Source organism: Bufo gargarizans, chromosome 8, assembly GCF_014858855.1.
Source record: "Bufo gargarizans isolate SCDJY-AF-19 chromosome 8, ASM1485885v1, whole genome shotgun sequence".
Taxonomy (NCBI): Eukaryota; Metazoa; Chordata; class Amphibia; order Anura; family Bufonidae; genus Bufo; species Bufo gargarizans.
The window spans coordinates 135,867,904-135,885,944 of NC_058087.1; the positions used below are offsets into that span (position 1 = coordinate 135,867,904).

At 41.7% G+C, this 18,041-nt stretch overlaps 1 protein-coding gene across 1 annotated transcript in view; it reads right to left on the reverse strand.

The window, feature by feature from the left end:
* DNAH3 (dynein axonemal heavy chain 3) overlaps positions 1-18,041 on the reverse strand; it is a 373,397-nt gene that overhangs the window by 91,606 nt on the left and 263,750 nt on the right. The window contains exons 42-46 of the mRNA XM_044304498.1: positions 17,384-17,495; positions 15,694-15,935; positions 15,379-15,479; positions 15,157-15,262; positions 12,295-12,424 (exon numbers count right to left, since the gene is read on the reverse strand). Coding sequence (XP_044160433.1) covers positions 12,295-12,424; positions 15,157-15,262; positions 15,379-15,479; positions 15,694-15,935; positions 17,384-17,495 — 691 coding nt within the window. The remainder of the gene's footprint in view (positions 1-12,294; positions 12,425-15,156; positions 15,263-15,378; positions 15,480-15,693; positions 15,936-17,383; positions 17,496-18,041) is intronic.

An 18,041-nucleotide genomic window follows, 5' to 3' on the forward strand; every position in this document is an offset into this window, starting at 1 on the left:
TGATATATCGAATCTCCTTTTTAAAATGGAATTGAAGTTAGCACAGAATAAACACCGGAAAGTTCCTAAAAAAGTCTGCTTGTTTTTCTTTTTGGTTCTGATGTCACCTCTGATAAGTGTATTCCCTACAGTTCTACCTCTCCGATATGAAAAACTAGGTTTTTCTTTAAATAAATTGCCATATTTTTTATCATGTTTTAATAATCCCCAATATTTATTTATAGCATTTTTTATGAGAGTTGCGTGTCTATCATAAGTCCCTATATACAGTACATGCAGCGATTATCTGACTAATAGATCTTCACGTGAAATTTTGTCTACTTCACTACTAATGTTTTTAATCAATCTCCCTGGGTAACCACGATGGGTGAATTTTTTAGCTAATGTTTTTTATGCTTGTCATACTCGTGGCCCGTTTTAGTAATGCGTTTTGCTCTAATAAATTGACCTTTTGGTATATTTCTGAATACGTGTGGGGCGTGATAGCTGGAATATAGCCATATATTATTTCGATCAGTTGGCTTGGCATATAGTGTAGTATTAAATCTCCCATTGTCTCCTTTCTTAATCTCTACATCTAGAAACTGTATTGTATTAGGTCTCGTGCACACGACCGTTCAATTGTTTGCTGTCCGCAAAGCGCGCAAGCCGCCCGTGTGCCTTCCGCAATTTGTGGAACGGAACGGGCGGCCCATTGTAGAAACGCCTATTCTCGTCTGCAAAACGGACAAGAATAGGACATGCTATATTTTTTTGCGGAGCCACGGAACGGAGCAAAGGATGCGGACAGCACACTGAGTGCTGTCCGCATCTTTTGCGGCCCCATTGAAGTGATTAGGTCCGCACCCGAGCCGCAAAAACTAAAAACGGTCGTGTGCATGAGGCCTTAGGGTGATAATGCAATTGAAATGTTATAGTTTCATGGCAGGAATTGAGATAATCGATGAATTCCATCAGTGACTGTTCCGTACCCTTCCACAGTATAGATATATCATCCACATAGCGTAGCCACGTGGATGATGTTTCTAATTTTCTATTATTGAAAATATGCTCATTCTCAAATGCCGCCATGAATATATTTGCAAAACTTGGCGCGGGGGAGGACCCCGTTGAAGTCCCCCGCAGCTGCAAGCAATGATCTTTATTAAATCTAAAATAATTTTTTGTAAGAATGAACTCCAATAATGTCATCAGGAAGGCGATCATGCAGTTGCCCAGACTGGCATCCCGCATCAATATCTCCCTAACGCATTGGAGTCCTTCATGTTGGGGAATATCAGTGTACAAACTCTGTACATCTAATGTGCATAAAAAGGTGACATTATCACATCTCTCTTTTTTTAGTTGTCTCAAATAATCTGTAGTATCAGATAGACATCTTTGTAGTGTTTTTACTTTTCTCTGCAAGAAAGAATCTACATAAATTGCTACAGGTTGCAACAATGAACTAATGCAGGAAACTATAGGGCGTCGAGGGGGGTTCAATCTGTCTCTATGGATTTTAGGCAATAAATATAGTATTGGCCCTTTTGGACTTTAGCATATTAGGGTATTTGCTATTTTTTCTTCTACTGTGCAATCTATGGAAAATATCCATAAACTACAAGCTGACTTGGACACTTGCGTACTGTACTGAGGGCGACAGCCACGGCTGGCCCTGCTGTAAATTTATCATCATGCCACAATGTATCCGCCCCTGTCTCTGATCAATGTGCTGCAGCCCGCCAGTACCGTCTGCTGTCAGGTCCATTGACACCAGATGGCAGGATAGAAACCACAACAAACATTAGTCTGCCCTCTTGGTGACAAAGGACCTGTGGCTCCTCCCATTCTGAGTGTAAACCACGCCTCTGACGCTCTGTCATGCTCCATACCCCCTCCTGCTCCGGGACTCAGGCCGTAGGCCAGAAGAGGCTGTGGCATGTATTACAGACTGCAGTGGGGAATGGCACTCAGGTGAGTATTTTTTTCCCCCAGCCACTTGACCATATGGGTAGTGGGAGGAGAAATACTGGGGGCACTGTGGGGTCATTATTATTACTGGGGGCACAATAGGTGGCATTATTATTACTCGAGGCACAATACAATACATAACATTATTTATATTGCATTGTGGGGGCATTATTATTACTATTATTGGGGCATTATTATTACTGGGGGCACTAAGGTGGCCTTTTTATAGTACTGGGGGCAATGTGGGGCATTATTATTACCGAGGGCACTGTAGGGGCATTATTATTTCTGGGGTAATATAGGTGGGAAGTAATGGGGGGCATTTCTATTACTTTTCTAAAATTCACATCCCCACCCTTTCCTTGGTCAAACCTGATGGACTTATGTATTTTTTTCAAACATATTATAAGTAACTCAGCTGCATCTAAGGCATTCCAAATTCCTCTTAACAACATAATGTAGTATGTAGGCATAGTTTGACATTTAAAGGGGTATTTCCATCGCTCATCATTTTCACAATTCAATGATTGGCTACAGCAGTCATATGTCCATGTTGAGAGAGCAAGAGGTAGAGACCACTGGAGACATGGGAAGAGTCGGAACTGGAGTGGCAGGGGGTACTGCAGTTCAGCCCTCTTCACTTGAATGGGACTGAGCTGCACCTAGGCCAGTGATGGCGAACCTATGGCACGGGTTCCAGAGGCGGCACTCAGAGCACTCTCTTTGGGCACCCGCACCCTAGAAAAAGTCTATGGTGTACCAATATGCCTAAGACTTTTCCTTCCATTCATCAGCGCAGGGCACACTATGAACAGCACTACCAGTGCACTGAATGCAGGCAGGATATTATAAATGATAAAAGTACATGGAAGATATACTATATTGCTCTGTAGTATTCAAGTTAAATTGCCATGACTTTGACAATAAATAAGTGGGCTTTGGGTTGCAGTGTGGGCACTCGGCCTCTAAACGGTTCGCCACCAGTGACCTAGGCCATGTGATCGATGAAAATGACGTCACTAGCCTAGGACAGGGCCACAGCGCTCTCCAGAGGAACATGACCTCTAGGAAGCTGTGAGTTGGACCCCTTCCTATCTGATATTGATGATCTAGGTCAGGCATGCTCAACCTGCGGCCCTCCAGCTGTTGTAAAACTACAACTCCCACAATGCCCTGCTGTAGGCTGATAGCTGTAGGCTGTTCGGGAGTTGTAATTTTGCAACAGCTGGAGGGCCGCAGGTTGAGCATGCCTGATCTAGGTCATCCATATCAAAATCTAGGAAGATGCATTTTTTCCCCTCAAAAGTCAGGGGAAAATAGCAGTGCGTCTTATAGTCCGAATGATATTGACCACTTCCATTATGGATGTGGTCCTCTCCTCAGCATGCAGGAGGCGCGGGAGCAGTTAGGGAAGTGTTGCACTGGGTCTACTCACACTTCCGTTGTCTTCTTTCAGGCGCCATGCTGCACTGTGGCCTGCCTGCGTACAGCGTCAAGACGTAGTGCATGTAGCCGCGCACTATGACCTGACGCTGAGCAGGCAGCAGTGTGTCCTGGTTCTGGAGAGTGGCAGCGCCGTTCGGAGCAAGCAAGATACGTTTTTTGTTTTTTTTATGTCTGATCTGATCAATCATCAGCTGGTGCTGTACCTGTAGTATACCACGACCTGATCCAGGACCTCACTCAGGCTCCACAATTATATCCACATAATCCACTCAGTCGTATTAGGCTAGGTCTACACGACGACATTTGTTGTGCGACAATAGGGCACAACTACACTGCAACATTTTGTTGCACCAATGTCGCGCGGCAATTTTTATAATGGCAGTCTATGGTGTCGCACTGCAACATGCAACATGCTGCGACTGCGAAGCAACAATCGCAGAAAAATCCATCTCGAATGGATTTTCTGCGACTGTTGCATCGCAGTTGCAGCATGTTGCAGTGCGACACCATAGACTGCCATTATAAAAATTGCCGCGCGACATTAGTGCAACAAAATGTCACGCGACAATCGTTGTGTAGACCTAGCCTTAGTCTTATTGAAAAGGTTATTCGTGAGGTATAGATAATACTTTGCTTGTATTTTTCAGCCCTTGTAGCCCTTTTACTTTTCATATAAATAAATCGCTATAATGCATAGTAATCCTGAGAGCGCTGAACTGATTGCTAACCCATGCTGCGCAACATTTCGGGGGTCACGCCCCCTTAATCTTGCGTGCCTGTGGGTTGTAACCACGCGCTTCAAATACAATCTCTTTCCATCATCATCATTTCACATTTCCATATATTCATTAATAGCTTCAGTTTTCACAGACGTACATAAAATATTTATGTTGCATTTAAAACCAGTTAGTGAGATACTGATCATAGAAATACCTTACAATTGCAAATTAACCCTTTAGGATATAGTCGCTACATTTTCATCATCTATCTAGTCTCATATTGTAGCAATCTGTTTATTTTCTACCAGCACTAGCCATTTTAAAGCATGCAAATGATGTTTCATTTCATAACAGTGTTGCAACAATGTAGTTTCGCTATACTTGTTTTCCTTTGTTTCACCTGCATTCACCTCCTGCATTTCCATATATCGTCTAATATTAGATTTATGTTCACTTAATCGTACCTTTTTTTCTCTTTTTGTCTGTCCGATGTACCATAAACTACATGGACATCGAATGCCGTAAACAACATTTTTTGTCATAAATGTAGAAAAATGGCGCATTGGGATTTTATATCCCTGTCTTGGGTGATATATCGAATCTCCTTTTTAAAATGGAATTTAAGTTAGCACAGAATAAACACCGGAAAGTTCCTAAAAAAGTCTGCTTGTTTTTCTTTTTGGTTCTGATGTCACCTCTGATAAGTGTATTCCCTACAGTTCTACCTCTCCGATATGAAAAACTAGGTTTTTCTTTAAATAAATTGCCATATTTTTTATCATGTTTTAATAATCCCCAATATTTATTTATAGCATTTTTTATGAGAGTCGCATGTCTATCATAAGTCCCTATATACAGTACATGCAGCGATTATCTGACTAATAGATCTTCACGTGAAATTTTGTCTACTTCACTACTAATGTTTTTAATCAATCTCCCTGGGTAACCACGATGGGTGAATTTTTTAGCTAATGTTTTTTATGCTTGTCATACTCGTGGCCCGTTTTAGTAATGCGTTTTGCTCTAATAAATTGACCTTTTGGTATATTTCTGAATACGTGTGGGGCGTGATAGCTGGAATATAGCCATATATTATTTCGATCAGTTGGCTTGGCATATAGTGTAGTATTAAATCTCCCATTGTCTCCTTTCTTAATCTCTACATCTAGAAACTGTATAGTATTAGGTCTCGTGCACACGACCGTTCAATTGTTTGCTGTCCGCAAAGCGCGCAAGCCGCCCGTGTGCCTTCCGCAATTTGTGGAACGGAACGGGCGGCCCATTGTAGAAACGCCTATTCTCGTCTGCAAAACGGACAAGAATAGGACATGCTATATTTTTTTGCGGAGCCACGGAACGGAGCAAAGGATGCGGACAGCACACTGAGTGCTGTCCGCATCTTTTGCGGCCCCATTGAAGTGAATAGGTCCGCACCCGAGCCGCAAAAACTGAAAAACGGTCGTGTGCATGAGGCCTTAGGGTGATAATGCAATTGAAATGTTATAGTTTCATGGCAGGAATTGAGATAATCGATAAATTCCATCAGTGACTGTTCCGTACCCTTCCACAGTATAGATATATCATCCACATAGCGTAGCCACGTGGATGATGTTTCTAATTTTCCATTATTGAAAATATGCTCATTCTCAAATGCCGCCATGAATATATTTGCAAAACTTGGCGCAGGGAAGGACCCCGTTGAAGTCCCCCGCAGCTGCAAGCAATGATCTTTATTAAATCTAAAATAATTTTTGGTAAGAATGAACTCCAATAATGTCATCAGGAAGGCGATCATGCAGTTGCCCAGACTGGCATCCTGCATCAATATCTCCCTAACGCATTGGAGTCCTTCATGTTGGGGAATATTAGTGTACAAACTCTGTACATCTAATGTGCATAAAAAGGTGACATTATCACATCTCTCTTTTTCTAGTTGTCTCAAATAATCTGTAGTATCAGATAGACATCTTTGTAGTGTTTTTACATAAATTGCTACAGGTTGCAACAATGAACTAATGCAGGAAACTATACGGCGTCGAGGGGGGTTCAATCTGTCTTTATGGATTTTAGGCAATAAATATAGTATTGGCCCTTTTGGACTTTCGCATTTTAGGGTATTTGCTATTTTTTCTTCTATAATTCCACTTTGAATGAACTCATTCAATAATATTCTAAGCTCCTTCATAAATATAGGGGTAGTATATCCTTTTAATTTTTTTTATATACCGTACATTACGATCAGTCAATTGCTTCATCGCCTCTGCTATATATGCCTCTCGATCCATAATGACAGCTGCTCCTTCTTTGTCTGCCCTCTTAATTATTATTGATGTGTCATTTTTCAAAGAATCCAATGCATTTCTTTAATTTATTGTACAGTTATTATGACCTTTTGGAGCCGCCATCCACTTGGATGTGACTTCACTGATAACCGCTTGCTCGAAGGCTTTCAGCATATCGCTAGGTATGTCCGGATCGAATGCTCCACGTCTTTTTCAAGAAGACGGCAGTTCATTCAAGTGGGACATTACCCGTTTATTTTTGGCGAAAAAGAAACAACCTATAAATGACATTACAGATTTTGACTTTCTTGTTGATTTTTATAGATCAATGCGGATAAAAATGTTTTGGTCTGAGAAAAAAAACATAAAAATAAACAGGTGCATTATCACCCTAAGGCCTCATGCACACGACCGTTGTTGTGTCTCGTGTCCGTTGTTCAGTTTTCCGTGAATTTCTGCGGACCCACTGACTTTCAATGGGTCCGTGGAAAACTCGGCTAATGCACCGTTTGTCATCCGCGTCCGTGATCCGTGTTTCCAGTCCGTGAAAAAAATAGGACCTGTCCTATTTTTTTCACGGACAACGGTTCGTGGACCCATTCAAGTCAATGGGTCCGTGAAAAAACACGGAGGCACACAAGATTGCCATCCGCGTCTGTTTTTTTCCTATCATTTGCATGGCAAACTTGACTTAGATTTTTTTTTTACTTTCCTTCATGTCTGGAGATCCTCCAAAAATAAAGGAAGACACACGGAAACAAAAACGGACACGGATCACGGAACAACGGAACCCCTTTTTGCGGACCGCAAATAAATACTGTCGTGTGCACGAGACCTAATACTATACAGTTTCTAGATGTAGAGATTAAGAAAGGAGACAATGGGAGATTTAATACTACACTATATGCCAAGCCAACTGATCGAAATAATATATTGCTATATTCCAGCTATCACGCCCCACACGTATTCAGAAATATACCAAAAGGTCAATTTATTAGAGCAAAACACATTACTAAAACAGACCACGAGTATGACAAGCATAAAAAACATTAGCTAAAAAATTCACCCATCGTGGTTACCCAGGGAGATTGATTAAAAACATTAGTAGTTAGGTAGACAAAATTTCACGTGAAGATCTATTAGTCAGATAATCGCTGCATGTACTGTATATAGGGACTTATGATAGACACGCGACTCTCATAAAAAATGCTATAAATAAATATTGGGGATTATTAAAACATGATAAAAAATATGGCAATTTATTTAAAGAAAAACCTAGTTTTTCATATCGGAGAGGTAGAACTGTAGGGAATACACTTATCAGAGGTGACATCAGAACAAAAAAGAAAAACAAGCAGACTTTTTTAGGAACTTTCCCGTTTTTATTCTGTACTAACTTCAATTCCATTTTAAAAAGGAGATTCGATATATCACCCAAGACAGGGATATAAAATCCCAATGCGCCATTTTTCTACATTAATGTTGTTTACGGCATTCGATGTCCATGTAGTTTATGGTACATCGGACAGACAAAAAGAGAAATAAAGGTACGATTAAGCTAACATAAATCTAATATTAGACGAGAAATGCAGGAGGTGAATGCAGGTGAAACAAAGGAAAACAAGTATAGCGAAACTACATTGTTGCAACACTGTTATGAAATGAAACATAAATTGCATGCTTTAAAATGGCTAGTGCTGGATTGCATTAATGAAGGTACTGCTCTGGCAGAAAATAAACAGATGAGACTAGATGGATAATGAAAATGTAGACAATATATATCCCAAAGGGTTAAATGAAATTTGCAATTGTAAGGTATTTCTATGATCAGTATCTCAGTAACTGGTTTTAAATGCAACATAAATATTTTATGTACGTCTGTGAAAACTGAAGCTATTAATGAATATATGGAAATGTGAAATGATGATGATGGAAAGAGATTGTATTTGAAGCGCATGGTTACAACCCACAGGCACGCAAGATTAAGGGGGCGTGACCCCCGAAACGTTGCGCAGCATGGGGTAGCAATCAGTTCAGCGCTCTCAGGATTACTATGCATTATAGCGATTTATTTATATGAAAAGTAAAAGGGCTGAAAAATACAAGCAAAGTATTATCTATACCTCACGAATAACCTTTTCAATAAGACTAAGGCTAGGTCTACACGACGACATTTGTCGCGTGACATTTTGTTGCACTAATGTCGCGCGGCAATTTTTATAATGGCAGTCTATGGTGTCGCACTGCAACATGCTGCAACTGCGATGTAACAGTTGCAGAAAATCCATTCGAGATGGATTTTTCTGCGATTGTTGCTTCGCAGTCGCAGCATGTTGCATGTTGCAGTGCGACACCATAGACTGCCATTATAAAAATTATTGCGCGACATTGGTGCAACAAAATGTTGCAGTGTAGTTGTGCCCTATTGTCGCACAACAAATGTCGTCGTGTAGACCTAGCCTAATACGACTGAGTGGATTATGTGGATATAATTGTGGAGCCTGAGTGAGGTCCTGGATCAGGTCGTGGTATACTACAGGTACAGCACCAGCTGATGATTGATCAGATCAGACATAAAAAAAATAAAAAAACGTATCTTGCTTGCTCCGAACGGCGCTGCCACTCTCCAGAACCAGGACACACTGCTGCCTGCTCAGCGTCAGGTCATAGTGCGCGGCTACATGCACTACGTCTTGACGCTGTACGCAGGCAGGCCACAGTGCAGCATGGCGCCTGAAAGAAGACAACGGAAGTGTGAGTAGACTCAGTACAACACTTCCCTAACTGCTCCCCGCTCCTCCTACATGCTGAGGAGAGGACCACATCCATAATGGAAGTGGTCAATATCATTCGGACTATAAGACGCACTGCTATTTTCCCCTGACTTTTGAGGGGAAAAAGTGCATCTTCTTAGATTTTGATATGGATGACCTAGATCATCAATATCAGATAGGAAGGGGTCCAACTCACAGCTTCCTAGAGGTCATGTTCCTCTGGAGAGCGCTGTGGCCTTTTCCTAGGCTAGTGACGTCATTTTCATCGATCACATGGCCTAGGTCACTGGTGGCAAACCGTTTAGAGGCCGAGTGCCCAAACTGCAACCCAAAACCCACTTATTTATTGTCAAAGTCATGGCAATTTAACTTGAATACTACAGAGCAATATAGTATATCTTCCATGTACTTTATCATTTATAATAGCCTGCCTGCATTCAGTGGTCTCTACCTCTTGCTCTCTCAACATGGACATATGACTGCTTTAGCCAATCATTGAATTGTGAAAATGATGAGCGATGGAAATACCCCTTTAAATGTCAAACTATGCCTACATACTACATTATGTTGTTAAGAGGAATTTGGAATGCCTTAGATGCAGCTGAGTTACTTATAATATGTTTGAAAAAATACATAAGTCCATCAAGTTTGACCAAGGAAAGGGTGGGGATGTTAATTTTAGAAAAGTAATAGAAATGCCCCCCATTACTTCCCACCTATATTACCCCAGAAATAATAATGCCCCTACAGTGCCCCCAGTAAAAATAATGCCCCAATAATAGTAATAATAATGCCCCCACAATGCAATATAAATAATGTTATGTATTGTATTGTGCCTCCAGTAATAATAATGCCACCTATTGTGTCCCCAGTAATAATAATGACCCCACAGTGCCCCTAGTATTGCCCCTCTCCTCCCACTACCCCTATGGTCAAGTGGCTGGGGGAAAAAAATACTCACCTGAGTGCCATACTATTTAATACTACACTATATGCCAAGCCAACTGATCAAAATAATATATGGCTATATTCCAGCTATCACGCCCCACACGTAATTAAAAAAATATACCAAAAGGTCAATTTATTAGAGCAAAATGCATCACTAAAATGGACCACGAGTATGACAAGCATAAAAAAACATTCGCTAAAAAATTCACCCATCGTGGTTACCCAGGGAGATTGATTAAAAACATTAGTAGTGAAGTAGACAAAATTTCACGTGAAGATCTATTAGTCAGATAATCGCTGCATGTACTGTATATAGGGACTTATGATAGACACGCGACTCTCATAAAAAATGCTATAAATTAATATTGGGGATTATTAAAACATGATAAGAAATATTGCAATTTATTTAAAGAAAAACCGAGTTTTTCATATCGGAGAGGTAGAACTGTAGGGAATACACTTATCAGCGGTGACATCAGAACAAAAAAGAAAAACAAGCAGACTTTTTTTTAGGAACTTTCCCGTGTTTATTCTGTACTAACTGCAATTCCATTTTAAAAGGAGATTCGATATATCACCCAAGACAGGGATATAAAATCCCAATGCGCCATTTTTCTACATTAATGTTGTTTACGGCATTCGATGTCCATGTAGTTTATGGTACATCGGACAGACAAAAAGAGAAATCAAGGTACGATTAAGGAAACATAAATCTAATATTAGACGAGAAATGCAGGAGGTGAATGCAGGTGAAACAAAGGAAAACAAGTATAGCGAAACTACATTGTTGCAACACTGTTATGAAATGAAACATACATTTTATGCTTTAAAATGGCTAGTGCTGGATTGCATTAATGAAGGTACTGCTCTGGCAGAAAATAAACAGATGAGACTAGATGGATAATGAAAATGGAGACACTATATCCTAAAGGGTTAAATGAAATTTGCAATTGTAAAGTATTTCTATGATCAGTATCTCAGTAACTGGTTTTAAATGCAACGTAAATATTTTATGTACGTCTGTGAAAACTGAAGCTATTAATGAATATATGGAAATGTGAAATGATGATGGAAAGAGATTGGATTTGAAGCGCATGGTTACAACCCACAGGCACGCAAGATTAAGGGGGCGTGACCCCCGAAACCTCGCGCAGCATGGGGTAGCAATCAGTTCAGCGCTCTCAGGATTACTATGCATTATAGCGATTTATTTATATGAAAAATAAAAGGACTGAAAAATACAAGCAAAGTTTCAAAAGAGTCAGTATTATCTATACCTCACGAATAACCTTTTTAATAAGACTAATACAACTGAGTAAATGTCTGATCTGAGGCTGATAGGGTCTAATCTGAGGCTGATGGAGGTCTGATCTGAGGCTGATGGAGGTCTGATCTGAGGCTGATGGAGGTCTGATCTGAGGCTGATGGAGGTCTGATCTGAGGCTGATGGAGGTCTGATCTGAGGCTGATGGAGGTCTGATCTGAGGCTGATGGAGGTCTGATCTGAGGCTGATGGAGGTCTGATCTGAGGCTGATGGAGGTCTGATCTGAGGCTGATGGAGGTCTGATCTGAGGCTGATGGAGGTCTGATCTGAGGCTGATGGAGGTCTGATCTGAGGCTGATGGAGGTCTGATCTGAGGCTGATGGAGGTCTGATCTGAGGCTGATGGAGGTCTGATCTGAGGCAGGTTGTGGGGTCTAATCTGAGGCTGATGGAGGCTGTGGGGGTCTGATCTGAGGTTGATGGAGGCTTGGATTTGATCTGAGGCTGATGGGCATCTGATCTGAGGCTGATGGAGGCTGGGTGTGGTCTGATTTGAGACTGGTGGAGCTTGGGGATCTGATGAGGATCTGATCTGAGGTCTGATGAAGCTTGGAGGTCAGATTTTTGGGGTCCGATATAAGGTCTGATGAAAAATGGGGATCTGAAGAGGATTAGGGGTCTGATCTGAGGTGTAATAGGTGCAATTTATAGTATGGTGTGTCTTATAGTCTGAAAAATACGATAATATGTTTATTCTGTTCAGTAAAAATGTTATGTTACAGGTACAGTATATGGACTGAAATATTAGAAATGATTCACATTGGGGCCACAATGCAGATGTTTGAAACATGGCTAGAGAATAAAAGCTGTGCCTTTCAAATCTTGCAAAATAAAAATTAACAACGTACCGATCAGGCAGGTATAAAGCCTCATCATGCTGTACGCCAGGTGGATGGGCGAAGTCTGTACCAGAAATTTACATTCCAGACGGATAAAATTCAAGCATGGCTGAACGAGCCAGTTGAACATGTCATTAATCTAAAAGTAAAATAAAGCACAAGATAAAAGTTAGAAATTGTTATCAGTAAAAAAGAATAAAACTCTGAAAGAAACCAGCAAACCTTTACGATACATCATAAAACTGGGAACAGACTCCTTTGTATATGTCAGATACAGGTAATGATTACAAGTCTGAACACCACGTACGGAATCCTTATATTTTCTAAAATTGAGTAAGTGCACAAAACCAGGTTTTATAGATTCTGGGCAGGCAACTTACAACGAGCTCTCTCCTACAGAAACATGAATCTTGGTGACATGTGTGCCTAAGACTTTTGCACAACAATTGACATAGCCATACAGGGACGTAGCTGGAAAGGGCCTGTCAGGGCATGTGCTAGGATGCTGATTGTAGGGGTAGCGACAGTGTTGGCTTTGGCAAATGAGTGTTGACCCTCCATCCGTAATGGGCATCTGAATCGGAATGGCCCACCGGCAATATTTATCCACAGGATAGGAGATAATTGTTAGGGTTCTTTTCTGGTGGAACCCCTATCTCCTATCGGCTATTTTTGTCAGTCCTACAGAAGTGAATAGATGCCACGCCGGCGCTCTGTGCTGCCAGCTTCAGGCAGCTGTTAACACCAGGGCTACTCCAGGAGGTAGCAGCCGGGTTGGTTCCCTACAGCAATGTACAGATCCCAGTATATGTGCTAAAGGCTGAATACCAGGGAACCACCAGGACAATGCTTTTTGGTTTAGCCCAAATTCAAACTGGTTAGTTGGCACAGTGGGTCCACACCCACTGTCCGTTACAATAGAGAGGTGGTCACTACCACTCCAATGAGGCAGGGGACTTGGGACACCCATTCTGATGATCTGTGGTTCCAGCAGAGATCACACATTTATCATCTATCTCATGGATAGGTGCTGAATACTGTTTTTGAGCCAACCCCTTTAAAGCATTTTAATGACCTTATTGGCAAGAGAGTGACTCCAAAGTAAAGTCCAAATGGATTGTCTTCTACTGGACCTTTGGTGCCAATTACTGCATCAAAGCCCGGGTCAACAGGAATATCCTCTAGTGGGCCTGTCTTAACCAGGGTAGCGCACTCCAGCCACTACGCCATGGCCAAGGTATTTACATACAGGGCTAGGGCAGAGAACTCACAAAAGTGTAGTATAACTGCACAGCCGTTTCGCATTCATATAGTCTATTGAGAATTTGTGGATAAGGAAATATGGAATGGGGCAAAAAATGAGCATATAATGTACCAACCTTCTGTGGTCCTGGCAAGCCAAAGAATAAAAAGATAAAGATATACATAAGCACAGTGAACACAGCTGCAAGCCGAATATATACATGAGTCTGTGTGTCTTTCAGACATTCTTCCTGCACTGACCTTGCATGAATATAAATTATGGATAAAAAAAAGACATGATTCATACAGGATTTCAGAACATCAACCATTTAGATAGGATGACCTTTAAGGCACCCAACCAATTCCACTTTAAAAATGTATGTCATCTATGTTCTGTTCGGTACAGATTTAACTGAGCTGAGTTTGTCATCCTGTATGAAGTGCCAAGATATCACCCCAGGGGAGATTAACGAAAACTAGTGCAGAGGAAACGTGGCGTTGTTCATATAGTCAGGGACCTACATTCATTTTCAAAGGGGCACTGAGAAATTAGCTGGAATCTAAGGGTAGGTTCACATCTGCGCCACAAACTCTGGTAATCTGTGTCGGCAGAGGAGCAGACTACTGGAGTTTACCGTATCCAGCATAGCCGGATATTGCCAGACACCATCCAATCCTACATTGACTATAATGGCTTTACGGTGGCTTTACGGAATAAATGCCAGCTTTCAGCTAGACAAATACTGCTGCATGCGCTGGTATTTATGACGGCAACCCGCCAGATCGCTTATAGTCAATGAGGATCTGAAGGTGTGCGGATATGGTAAATTACGGTAGTGCCACATATGTGAACCTACCCTAAGGCAGCAAATCCACTTTTCCCTTGTTCTAGTTTTGATAAATATTAGTATTTCCTGTGCCCTGTATCATGGATTCTATTAAAAATGGAAACCCCAACGCAGTTCTGGATCTGACATCAGCAGACACTAGTGGTAACCACTGGGCCCCAATAGCATATGATGGGAACTGTCATCAGTGTCTGCACATGCAGCGCTATTCTACCTGTCAAAAACCCTAGTACCTGCGATGGAAGCCCCTTAGTGGGTTGTCAAGGGTACCTGTGATGAATGCCCACAGCCTTAATGGGTTGTCAAGGATTTTGATATCCTCTAAGAGCAACGGGGGCGTTGCCGTTACACCTAGAGGCTCTGCTCTCTCTGCAACTGCCGCACCCTCTGCACTTTGATGGACAGGGCCAGGTGTGATCATGTTTACACTGTCTGGCTCTGTCAATCAAAGTGCATAGGGCGTGGTAGTTGCATAGAGAGAGAGAGCAGAGCCTCTAAGTGTAATGGCAACGCCCCTGTTGCTCCTAGAGGCTCATTTCCGTATATTAAAACATAATTCTTCTCAGCAATGTGGGCACATATGAACATGGGACCAACACAATGTACATGTAACAGGCCAGCCAGTGTCATAGGGACAGATCTGCTGACAGGTGACTATTTCAATCCAGACACAGATAAATATTCCTTATTTTCTATCTGTTTGTATTATTTACTTGACAACCTCAAAGACAGAATTTAATAAGTGTGTTAATAATTCATCTCGAGTCATCCATCTCCTTACCAGTTCCCTGTGTTCATTCATGAGATGTTCCGGCAGAGTGCTCATGTAGGAATCTTTTAAAGGAGTCCATCCAAGCTGGTGGGGTTCCATATAGATCATCCCACACCTACATGGTTCCAAAGAGGAGAAAAAACACAACACCCAAAGCCAAAGGATGAGACGTGCCGTGCAAATAAAACAGTAACAACACTAACCTGACCATTTGAAGCAAAATCCAATTACCTGCTCACAGTTGCCGGGGAAGCTTGCTCCAAGTCAGCAGGCTCAAAAATTAGGCTCATCTTTGAATTCATCTGAATGATTTCACCGCTCATGAGGCACAGCTAAAGGGGAGGGAAGCGGGAACCATGCCAATTATCATATATTGACCGTTCTTCACAGGCATCAAAACACCTACTTAGCTTATGTTTTATGTGGGGGCTTTTATAATGATTGAGATGGAAGAACGAGGCTGGGAATTCTATCGTTTAATTAAATGTTACAAAGAAAATTCATGGACGACTGTTTCCAGTCATTCAATAAGGAGTACGGCATTACCTTCTTATTGTCATCCAGGACGGTGTTCATATTTTCTATCCAAACAGCATCTACTGGGCCATCAAATACAATCCACTTCCTATCATCCGTGGTAGAGGACGCCTGCTCTCTGAAAGTAGTCGCCAGTACTCCGTCTGTCCACTCGTGACTCACGGGGTCAAAGCATCCATATAACTGACCCATAGTAACGGCTTTTGGATTGATCACTCTAAAGTCCACAGCAAACTCATCCATCGATTTAGCTGGTAAGCATGAACAAACGACATGACTCAGAATCAATGATTCCTAGCAGTTACATCATTTCACGTGGTCCGGCTTCCTTACTTCTGGAAGAGACCTGTCTCTCCCAGGAAGCATTGCCAGTAAAATTCCCTACGCTAACTGGATCTCTGCAAGAAGAAATTAGTTCTTTCAAAGACCTTTATTTAGCCTTGATCCTTTATAAGGATTTGAAAATTAATAAAAAAATTAGGACTTGGGGGAAACTTTATCTCTGTCTGCAGATGAGATGCTGGCTTAAAGGGGTTGTCCAAGTTATTTTTACTGATGACCTATCCTCAGGACAGGTTATAAATATCAGATCGGGAGAGGTCCGACACCCAGCACCCCCGCCGATCAGCTGCTTGAAGAGAAGGCGCGCTCCGTGCCAGCACTGCCCTCTCCTCATTGTTCACCTGCTCGCCATTGCAACCGCCATATGCGTAAATCTGTCACAGATTCAGTTGCAAAGGGGATTTGCGGGCAAATCTGCGACTTTTCTCCGCTCACGCCAGGTCTACAAAGGGGCTGGGGTGTGGGATTCACCTTTATTATTTTCTACGCCTGTTTTAGGCGTAGAAAATGATCTAAATTTACGTCAGCAAGTGCAATTCTCTACTTCTCCCTGCAGCGAGTGTGAGCTGGGGGAATAGGCAGCGTGCCGATATACAGCCCATCTGCCCTATTACTATCTTTTGTTTGGTGCCTGACCTATTGAAGAGTCAGGTTCGGACCAATCAGCATCTGGCCCTCTATGTAAATCCTTTGTTGTATGAATACTAGTGATAGTCTTGTTTGGCTCACTAACTCGGTTCCTTGTTCCCTGTTTCTGCATTTGCCTACCGGATCCTCTGTGCGTCTGACCCCGGCTTGTCTTCTGACCACTCTCTGTCTCTCTGACCCATTTCCGTACTACTCTGCTTTTGTGTTTGTTTGTTAGTGTTTGTCTGTTTCTGCTTTTACTTAGAGTAGGGACCGTCGTCCAGTTGTGGTTCTACCAAGTAAGGCTTATACAGTAAATAGGTAGGGAAAGCAAGCCGGGTTCTAGGTTAGAGCTCACTGTCCCTACCTACAAGCGTTACACCAACATGTCAGATCTTTGTTCCCTCAACATTTATCAGTGGTGGAAAGTCCAGACATCCCGATACATATCAGATGGTCAGCTGTTCCCACCGTTATCAACGGGTTTGGCCTAGATTCATCCAATGTGCATGGCCACCAAGCTATAGTCACCTGCTAAATATAAGTTTGCATTTATTCTTTTTCCTAACCTAAACTTTGCATGCACATATACCCTTTACCTGAAGCCCCCCACTTCCTTTTCATCCTTATACCCCGTTGCCTAAAATGCTCAAACCATTTGGATGCATTATGGATGAATTACCCTGGAAGGTCATCTGAATCTTTACAATTTGGTGGTTGGTCCCATTACCTGTGTGTAAATCAGCAAGTGCTCCAGCCAGGACTTTATATGCACAAGTCTTCCCGCCCATGGGATCTCCAACAATCATGAAGCCGTGACGCACAAGCATCATTTCATAGATCTGCAGTTTTAGAACAATATAAATATATATGCAAATTGCTTGGTAATATCAGGCATTAAAATCTGCAGTTTATATGAGATCTTTAATTTAATCTGCCTGGGAGAGATTTTGCTGCTTCCCAGGGAGAAGGTAGACTTTACATTCTCATTTAGCGCTAATATACACATTGCAGGAGGGGTTCAGAGATCGGCTGCTGAGATATTAATACTGTAGATGGCTGATTTGTGAAATGCACCTGCGTCATTTATTTTCAATAAGACAGTAAACCACTAAATGAGGGCTGCCTGATCCCAGTGACACATTAGTTGAAATGCAAAGGAAAAGAGTAAATGTGTAAATTAGGACAATGTATAATCTATATGATACAGCAATGAAAAAAAACATGCTAGTTAGAATTCCAGTTTCTGTAAAGAAAGCAATAAAAACGTCTTACATGGTTAGTAACAATAGAAAGTGCAGGGCTGCTAGCTATTAATTCCTCCATGAAAATTGTATTTCTGGGTTTAAGGTTTAGCTGCACAAATCCCGGTGATCAACTAGTATAGC